Below are 10,417 nucleotides of genomic sequence, written 5' to 3'. Positions count from 1 at the left end.
TCCTGCCCTTTGGGCAGGGGGCTGAACTCAATGATCTCCCGAGGTCCCTTCCAGCCCTGATGTCTATGAAATCTATGAAATCTGTGAAGCTGCACATATGTAACCTTAACCACGTTCCCTGTCTGACTGCTAAAGATTCACAGCCTGCCTGAGAGGTTAATATGCAATTAACAGGTTGGTTGAGAAAGCAGAACAATCCATTTCTGCTGCCACCTGAACAGGAATAACAATTTGACAATGTTAGATTAGTATAGCCAAAAAGCCAGGTGTTCATTTGAAGTCATTCTTTGGGTAAAAGGTAACTGGTAACTGCTTCTATTCAGCAGCAGAAGTGTTAAACCCAGCAAAAGGACTGTACTCTTAATATGCAAATGTTTTCCCTGTCTGCAAACCTGACAGGAATAAATTATGGTGAACCTTTCACAAGCTTAGTGAAGCAGAAGGACTGGTAATGCGCTTTGCTGGCAGGGGCATTTGCAGAAGAAAGCTAAACAGAATTAGGGGCAAAGAATCACAGGGCTTGGGGAGAGGGGTTGCAGATGTCCTATCAAGGCAGAACACTTTCAGACCTTATTCTGGAAGGCAAAATATCGGTAGCAGAAGAGTGGAAGTTATTTTCTAGCTACCTAATAAAAATCCTGAATTTGGGACAATTCTCTTTGCTATGATTCCTTTCACACTCTATTACAGAGCATCTACCAGCTGGTAACATCATACAGGCTGTTTTAACAGATGATTCCTACTATGCATGTGGGGGCTGAAAATACTTCTCAAAAGAATAGATTGTAACCGCCATAAATCTGAAGCATTCACCCTATTCAGTGTAGTTTTCAAATACAGAGCCATTACACTATTTTAATTGCATGAAACGGAAGTTGTTATTTTACAGTTATTAATTTTCAGTTTCACAATTTGTGATGACTTGGCTTTTTTGTGACAAGTCATGCAAGTATCAAGTCAAAGCTGAAAAAAGAAGTAGTAAAATTTATAATAGAAGTACAACTGCTAAAATGTAGTTACTCTTTTTTTTTGTTTGTTTTTTTGTTTTTTTAGAGGAGAGGTATAAACAAGACGCACTGCAGTGGACAGGGGTTACAAACCTGTGCTAAATTCCTGGTTCTTCCACTGGCCCATCAGGTGGCCTCAAGCTAGTCACTTCCCTCCGTGTGCCTCAGTATTCCTACTTATAAACTGGAAGTAAGCATAATGACTTCCCCATACAGTGCTTTGAAGTATATGAGTGAAAACTGCCGTTTGTAAGGGCTAAGTAATTAGTACTATACATCGTTTGCTATAAAAGGTTTTTATAGTTGTGTTGGATTTCCTAGCACATGGTAAATTACAGACTTGGAAACCAACAAAGTTTTTAGTGGCTCCAAAACTGAATTAATTATCCACAGGGTCAGGGTTTTTGGAGCAATGGGGCTATAGATGACTTTTATAACATTTTTGCATGGAGCAGAGAGGATGGGCCACACTTGTAAAGATATTTAGGCACCAAAAGAAGAGATATGCATATGGGGGATTTATAGAAATGCCTAATACCTCTTTTTCCTTGATTTCAAAGGGAGCTAGGTGACTTGGTGCCTTTGAGGAATCTTACAAGCATATATATGCAGCTTAATACATCTCACCCTCTGCCTAATGTACTAATCACCTATTAAGCCATTCTTCTTATACTAATGGAAAAAAAGACAAGAAATCTGATTATTCTTAATATCTGACTCATCTTTTAAAGCATCTTTTATTGACAGTATGTAGGAGTGCAATAAGTAATATTAAATGGAAAAGCATATCTAATGAAGCAAGATAAGAGCGATCCCAACCTGGTTTACAGCAAACGAGTAGGCGTCTTAAACAGGAAACTTCATGTTCAAATTGACAGCTAAAAGAAATGTGTGTTTAGTGAATTATGCAAGCAACCCAACGCAAAGGATTTATACAACTTCACTAGTTAAAATTGAATAAGATCAAAGGTTAGCTTAGAAGATATCCACAAGATCATCTACAGGGGTCTACGCAGATGTCAACCCCATTGCAATATCTTGCTTCTACTCTTAAATAACAGGGCTGAAAAACAGTCGAGTAATTTGATGCCCAAGGACCTGTAGAATGCATTGTTGGTCACCTACTCCAAACTTGCACAGCAAGTACAAAACAAACACAATTATTCATAGACATTGGCATCTGGGTAGATGGTCAGCTATTACTATCTGGTTTCTGGTAGTGGCCAAAAGTAGATGCTTAACAGGCTGCTTTTCAGGCTAACAATTCTTTATTTGAGCTAAAACATTTTTGCAAGCCCCTTATAGGCACTTCAAAAATAAAATGTATTAGTGGTGATAATGGCTGTCTCTATATAATCTATTAATTTGCATGTTTGGAAAAGCTAGCAGAGAATATGTGCCCTTGAGAAGCGATGATAATGATTGAGGGAACAAGATTTTGTTGTCTTTAAATTGCAATAAAATATAATGCCTTGTAATCCCTCCAGCTTCTGCATTATTGTCATGACCCTGCCAGTCTGCAGTCCAATCAAGTAAGACGATTAGAGACAGGTGTCAATCACCAACCCACAGGCAGAGATAATATAGTCTTAGAGGGAGTTGCTCAAAATGGAGGTAATTGTGCAGCAGACAGAGGAAAGGAAATCATGAACATACCTTGAGAAGAGTACCATCTTGAAGGTCTGTCTGTGGAATCTGTCATAATACTGAGGGGACAAATACTCCACCTTCTTTGCCAGACTTTTAGTCAGCACTGCTCACAGGTTACAAAGCTGCTGGCCAACAACCTGCAAGCTGTGCCTGTCTCCTTCCTGGCTGCTGCAATCCACTGCTGGTGAAGGGTGAAGATATTTTTTGGTGAATGAGTAGGAGGGGAAACAGGGTAGCAGCTGCTCTGCAAAAGTGTTACAAGTTCTCTACTCAAGAAAACAACTCTTCATTCTGACAGTCTGACTGGAGACCTTTGTCTCCAGTTAGGAGAGTAACTGGGAAGGTTGCAGCAAGGCAGCTGCACCAACTGCATTAATTAATCTCTGAATCAACAAACAAATATAAAATAGCCATGATTCCTGGCCATGTATCTACAGCTTTTACAACTGCTGGCATGGAATTGCTGGCAAATGCTAACAGGAGCGGATGGAAACTTTCACAAGCACCCAGCTGGGGGATTCCACAGCACAGCTGCGGGCAACATTCTGCTGCCCCAAGGGCTTTCAGAGTACTCCTGGAGTTGGATAGTATCACCTGTGTTGTTCTGTGCTTATTTGACATCTGTACATAGGACAGTGAGAGAGAGAGAGGCTCCAAGCCTCAGAGAGAAAGAGAGAGTGAAAGAAGTCTTGGTTTTAGCATGTATTCCTCACTGGAATCCAGACATATATTTTCTTTCAGACATACCAAAAAACGCTATTTTTTAATTTTGTTGCAAGAATGGAGACGAAGTAGATGGATGGGCCTTTCTTTACTTTATGACATCAACATTTTGCATTAGATGGTCACTGGGCAGGAGATGGCGGAGGCCCTCTTCCAAGGCCTAGGTGGAGTCATGCTGCAGGGCAGTGGGTTGGACCCTAGAGCCCTGTGAGCCTCGGTCGAGGTAGACAAGTAGACAGATACCTAGAGTTGCATTTAACAAATTACAAGGAGTGAAAAAAAAATTATTTGTTCTCATGGCTTCATACTAAAATTATGCTGCTATAATGCTACCTGTGTGCATGTAAAGAACTGAATTTCATGCTTTCAAGATGTAATCGAACTGGAGACTGAAGATTTTGTTCCGATATCAAATTATGCTACAGTAAATTTCTCTCTAATAAATTGTATTAGGTATCTAGTTCATTGACACTGAAAATATACAAGATACTATAAAACATATTTTTACTAAGTACAGATTGAATTGGTAAGTTACAAGACTCTGAAATAATTCCCAGCACATTTACTGGCTAGGAACTCTGTTCTCCACTGAAAAACATGGATAACTATTTCACAGCATGTGAAGAAATTTAAATCTTTGGTTTGTGTTGAAATGAGTTATTGAAAGTGTTTGGAACAGCCAAAGAGACTACAGTCAAGACAGAATTGAAGAACTCAAAGGAAAAACCTCAATAGTCTATTTTACAGAAAGTGAGCAATGGAACAGAACAAAAATAGTGGCCCGCTGCAGAGCATACACTGCACAAAGGTCATGGAGAAATGGAACAAATTCACAAAGTTTGAAGTACAAAAAAATTCCAGATAGGCAAGAGGGGCTGGAAGTTGTTGCATGGAGTAGGTCACAGTGGGCATATCTACACATGAATTTAAACATGCTTAAATTTACTGTGCGTTAAGCTAATGCACATTAAGCATTTTTTGACAGAAGTCTATGGTGGCAGGTAGCCAGTACCCTGGCCATGGACAGTTCACCTGCGGATCCAGGGGGCCACGGTGAATGCCAGGGCAGGAGGTGGTGGAGGCCCTCCTCCAAGACCCAGGCGGAGTCCTGCTGCAGGGCAGCAGGTTGGACCCAGGAGTCCTGTGGGGCCATGCCGGGGGGCCTGGCATGGGGAGCCTGGATATGGTTTCCATTGGCCAGCCCTGGCCAGTTGCTGTTGGAGGAGCTCTACACTGTCCTGCTCCAGGGCCTTCAGCCAGGCTTAGTGCACCTGCTGCACCCAGTCCTGTGCCTCTTCCCAGGCAATCTCCCAGGTGACATCTTCCTCCTTCCAGGTCAGCTCCCACACCACCTGCGCATACTGCTGTCCCTTGTTCTGTGCTGTCCAGTTTTCTACCAGTGCCACCAGCTGCTGGAGCAAGAGGGTTCAGTCTGTGGTATGCTGCTGGCGCACCTGGACAGCTCCAGCAGTGGGTGGCAGTGATTCTGAATCAGCACTTCTGCAGGGCCCTACAGCCTCTCTCCTACATCCAGATGTTGGCCCTGCAGAGGCAAGAGACAGCAGGCTTTTGTGCAAGTTTGCAGCATTGCAGAGATAAGATGCTCTGCATCAGGGTCCCTTAGCTGCCCAGGCTCAGATTGGAGATTGGCCATGTGCGAGTGCCCAGGGAATATGGTAAGCTGTCCAGGCAGGGCTGGGCCCAGGCAGCTGCCAGCCAAGCCCCGTGGCCCCACTTGCTCCCTGGGGTTGGTGGCTGGCCTCCCCTGCCCCCTTCCCAGGGTGGGCCAGGCCAAGCTGCTGGCAGCACCTGCTGCCACAGCTCTAGAATCCACGCCTCCCTTGTCTGCAGGCCAGCTGCTCTGCCACCCAGCCCAAGGTGCTGGGCCCTCCCCCCCAGTGCAGGACTTATCACGTCTGGGGTTGGCGAGGGTGGTGGCTCAGCTCAGGGCTCCTTGTCAACAATGGCATCTGGCTACACCCAGTGTTCATGGCCTGCAGCAAGCCAGTGCCCAGCCAGGGCCCTGGCCTGGGGAGGAGCTGGTGGCCAGCAGTGTCCTTCTGGTGGGTTCTGGGGCCAGGCCAAGGGCAAGGCAGCTGCTGGACAGGGCTCCCTGAGCTGCCAATGGATGCACCAGCCAAGGAGGTGGGCAAGGCATTAAAGGCCTGATGTCCCCTCCTTTGGTGACACAGAGGCATCCAGGTGGGGAGCAGGTGAGGGCAACTTGCCTGTGCTGGTGGCACTCACAGGGGGTTGGGCCCATCTTCTGGGGTACCAAAATGCAGGTCAACTTCCACATGAAATGCATGGTCTTTTTGCCACGACTGGGCCAATGATTGGTCCAGTTGAGGGCCCAGGCACTCAGGATGGACATAGGCATGCAGGCGGAGCTGGGGTTCAATGGGAATGATATGCTGGACATACTCTCTGGGCCCCCATGTGGCTGTCTGTGTGATGCGGCCATAGAGGGCTGCCAGCAGCACCCTGACCAGGAACTGCAAGCCACAGAGCAGAGGCACTTCACTACAATGCCTGCAAAGAAACTGAGCTTGGGGTGAGGAGCAGCAGGAAGCAGGTGCTGGGAAGAGCAGGGCTCACAGCCCTGGAAGGAATCTCAGGGCTGGGCAAAGGACACACCAGGCTGTAGCCTTTTGCCGCACACACCTGAGGCCAAGAAGCAGCTCTGGCTAGGGGATGGAACAGGCAGAGGCTGCTTGGGTCCTGTCCAGGAGAACACACAGGGCCTCATGGGAATCCTGCAGACAGCACTGACTCCTTCAGGCTCCCTATGCTGTGTGCTCCAAGGCACAAAATGGCTGGAGGCTTATAGTCTGTACCTAGGGGCTGCCAGACAGCAACCCAGCCAGCCAGAAGCCCTGGGGCTGGACTCTGGCTGGCTCCCTAGTGGCTGGGTAGACCCAGCACTAAAGTCCCTGCATTAATGCACATTAACACATCTACATGTGCATTAATGTGCTTTAACTAATCATGCCTAAATTTGATACTTGGTTTATGCAGATATCAAATTTAGGCAGAATTAGCTTAAAATCACCATTTTTAGGCACGTTAAGGTTACGCACATGTATATGCAAGTTAAATTGGGCTAATGCACATGTGTAGACACACGCAATATTATCAACTGTGTTACTTCAAATGACCAGAAAACAGTAAACAAGTTGGTGTTACTTATTTATTTATTTATATCTTAAAACCATCACATGCGGTTATTTTATTAAGTTGCTTGGAAGTTAAAGAAAAGTTAAAATAGGAATGCCACAAAAAATCTGTGGAAACCTTTCTATATACAGTAAAAACCCTGTTTTTTGGCATGAATGGGGAATGGGGGGTGCCAGTAATCTAAAAAGGCCGGTTACCTGAGACACAGGGGTTTCTGGCTGGACACTAAGGAGGGGGAGGAGAGCGGCAGCTGCTCATGCAGCGGGGAGTGTGGCCACATGCAGAGTGGCAACAGCACAGGGCAGTGGGTGGTAGCAAGCTTCCACCCCCCCATCTCTGACCAATGAACCTGCTGGAAGTTCCAGTTAATAGAAATGCTGGTTAGCAAAATGCTGGATAACAGGCCTTTAACTGTATTTAAAATGTTATATTTTAAACTTCAAAAGGACTCTTCAGGAAGAACTGAATGGTTTGGCAGTGTTCAGAACTTTCAGAAGCTGCCATCACACAGTCGCTTTTCCTCTGAGGCGCCTTTATGACAGCACACAGATCAAACTACAAGACCAAATATCTAGAATATGGGATTTTTTAAAACCAATTACTAAGATTACAAGGGAAAATTACAATTATTTACTGCAAAACAGGCACCTAATATACTTTCTAATGTTCTTTTAATAGATAAATGCCGAAGGAACACCAGAGGAGGTTTTTCTGCAAGCCTGCACATCGGTTGATCTTTTTCTGAAAAAGGAAGCAGCAGCCTCTTCTTTTTCGGCAGAAATACAGTAATGGTGTACAGCATTTCATTTCACATGTACACTTGACAGTTCTGACTAAAACGCTGTTCAAAGCAATACCTGCTGTCATGAGAGGTATCTGGAATTAGTGCATGTGCTATTTAATGTGATTTCGAAGGCTTTATTTTATCCGTATGTATACAGTACACTAAATATAAAATGGTATCTATGCTAAAACAATACAAAGTACTGTATATTGTTTATCAACTTGTTTGCACTTCACAGGTTTAAAACAGCATGGTGAACAGCAGGTCCAGTTTATATTCACGTGTTCATGTATTTGACTATAATCAGAGGTGTTGCAGTTAATGTTGAGCTCCTTCAACTTAACCAAGTTAGTCGCCACATGAAACTGCAGGATTGTTGCATAACAATACTCATACCTTTTTTCCCTCTTAATTAATTAGTGCTTTTCATTTCTGTGCCAACACTTAGCTTGTTCTTAATTCATAGTTGTTGAATTTATTCCTTGCCATTTTGCTTAATGCTGGAACATACCTGTAATTTGTCAAAATAATTTATAGAGCGCTATGGAAACTGAACACACTTTTGACACTTCCCAAAAATACTGTAAATGAAGTGAGCAAAAAACAAACTGAATGTGAAGAAATTAGCTAATACTGTACAGGTCTGTCCATCTATTGCCAGGGAGCAGACATAATAACTAAAAAAAGCTTTGCCTTGCTGTTAGTTTTCAGCACATTGTAACAAGGATTTTCTAATGATATGCATGCGGCTGGGGAGGGGGACAGTAAATACAGTGACTGAAAGTACTGGTGCAATTCAAAGTGCAAGTAGATTATTTCCATGCTAATAACGGTAGTTTTCATTGTTAAAAATTAGATATTGAGCAACAGCCAGAATGTACAAAAGTTAAATGATTTAATCATTAAATCATACTCTGGAAGTATTTCAAGCATAAAGTTCAGTTGCAGATCATCATCTGTTGTCTTTTAGCAGCATTGCCAAAGCTTGAAAGTGACAGGCCAAAAATATATATAATAAAAAGAGAGAGAGAGAAGATGTCGGGGATTGTGCAACTCCCAACATATCCTATATTTAACAACCCACTTTTCCAAAATATCTGAACAAAATTATGTGAAACCCTATTTTACATCCATTTAGTTAAGATATTTTTTATGCCACAGACAGCCAAATAAAAGCTTATTTGACATTTTTGTGAAGTAATTGTATCTTCCTACTAGACCACTGGACTAGTCCACAGTTAGAAGTGATTGCATGACTGATCTTTCTGTTGACAGTTGTACTTTAAATGAGTATTTATGGGACAGATTTGTATTTTTAAAGTTACCTTTCTTGTAATGAAGACATAATACAAAATAAAATGAATGGACAAACATAAAGAGAAGTATTTTGTTGCAGTGCATATAAGTTTAGTTCCGCTGAAAGTACAATAAAACAGATTGCTGTAAAGTATAATAAACGAAATTAATAAGTTAAACAAGCATGATTTTTTACTTAGAGAAGATTCTCCTGTTTTTGTTTTACTTCTATTACAGTGAATGGTTCAAATATTTACTAAAGACAGCTTTAGACTTGCTCTCATCTTTTAATTGTGGATGCCCTTACTTTCTTCATTTTTCTGTGTTTTTTTTAAACACAAATTAAGCTTTACTGCTGACACCAAGCAAAATGCTAGACAGACAGACATCATGCTCTGCTAGCTAGTTCAATGTCTAACAAACCACTTTTTGAAAAAAGAAAGTTATCTTCAGAATGCAACCAATTTCCATCCATTCAAAGATCCTTTCAGCTTACATTTAAACTTGCAGGTGCTAGTGCCAATCCTCTTATGCTATTTCTCCATTAATTAAAATAGTCTGAAATAATCATGAGGATACAAATTATTCTGAGCAGAACCACATCTAGATATTTCCAGTAATTTTATGGGCTATTTCTCATTAGAATGATAATTCAAATTTATGGAATGGATTGTTTCCATTCCCAAAGGACAGTGGCAAAAGTCAATTGTCAATTTTTAATTCTAGAAGTCAATTACAATTTTAGTTAGTTCTCACAAGTCCCCTTCAAGCTTATTAATGTAACAAATACTACATACATGTGTGATAATTTTTTTCATTCAAGAATTATGATTAATTGGAACATGTTAAAAGCTCATCAGAAAAGAAGGATACCACCACAGATTTTGTCTCTGGTATTTACTCCTCCAAAAAGCTGCTTCTTTACCAAGGGTGCGACTTCTGGAGAAGGGTGATCTTCTGTGTTTTTACAGAAGAGTGTCTGTCTCGCAACAAATCTCTTTTGTTTGTCATTAAAAAGTGAAATACATCTGGTGAATTTTTATATTATATTTCTTTAGGTTTATTAAATTTCTCAAAGTATATGAGATGCTTACAGATGATGTATTACATCACTCAGTGTTTTAGTAACTGTGCTATATTATCTACTAATATATTAAGTGCTTACACCTTTTCTCTGAAACAAAAATGATTACACCTAGATAAATTATGAAAATTAACACTGTAATCAAGCTACAAGTAAAATTATTGTCAAATGCAACCCACCAATTAACGTTCTTATTGCCATACTTTTCAGCTAATGTGTTCCTTCTGTACTCTAATCACTCTGAAATTCAAGTCTGTGCGCGAGTGGACATCTATTACAGTTAAAAAATGATCACTGTTTCTGAATCACAAGCTATACATTTCATTAAAAAAGATATATTAGCTAAAAGTATATCACAATAATTACAAAGCTCCTCAGACATCAGTACATCTTTAGGCTAATACACTGAAGTTGCTAAAATGTCTTCCTTTAGTCAGGAGTGGACACAGGGGGATGACAGTATGGTATAACATACAAGAAACTGAGGACCTAATCCTACAAGAGGCTGAGCACAGTCTGTAAGGAGCAAAGTACCTTCAACTCCTACTGAATCAAAAGTAGTTGAGGGCACTGAGTCCCTTTGCATGGTTGAGCCTTTTAAATATTCATATGACCTATTATAATGTACTTTTTTCTATTGTTAATGTCGGTTGAAAAGTCAAAATTTACACAAAAAGGAAATCACAGCAAGCATTC

The 10,417-nt window shown here is 41.6% G+C and overlaps 1 protein-coding gene across 1 annotated transcript in view; it reads left to right on the top strand.

Moving 5' to 3' along the window:
- AK5 (adenylate kinase 5) overlaps positions 1-8,368 on the top strand; it is a 148,711-nt gene extending 140,343 nt beyond the window's left edge. The window contains exon 14 of the mRNA XM_019530609.1: positions 7,236-8,368. Coding sequence (XP_019386154.1) covers positions 7,236-7,346 — 111 coding nt within the window. The 3' untranslated portion in view covers positions 7,347-8,368. The remainder of the gene's footprint in view (positions 1-7,235) is intronic.
- Positions 8,369-10,417: the final 2,049 nt, after the last annotated feature.

This window comes from Crocodylus porosus, unplaced genomic scaffold, assembly GCF_001723895.1.
Source record: "Crocodylus porosus isolate Cpor-Errol unplaced genomic scaffold, CroPor_comp1, whole genome shotgun sequence".
NCBI classification, from domain to species: Eukaryota; Metazoa; Chordata; order Crocodylia; family Crocodylidae; genus Crocodylus; species Crocodylus porosus.
This window is presented reverse-complemented; position numbering and strand designations above follow the sequence as displayed.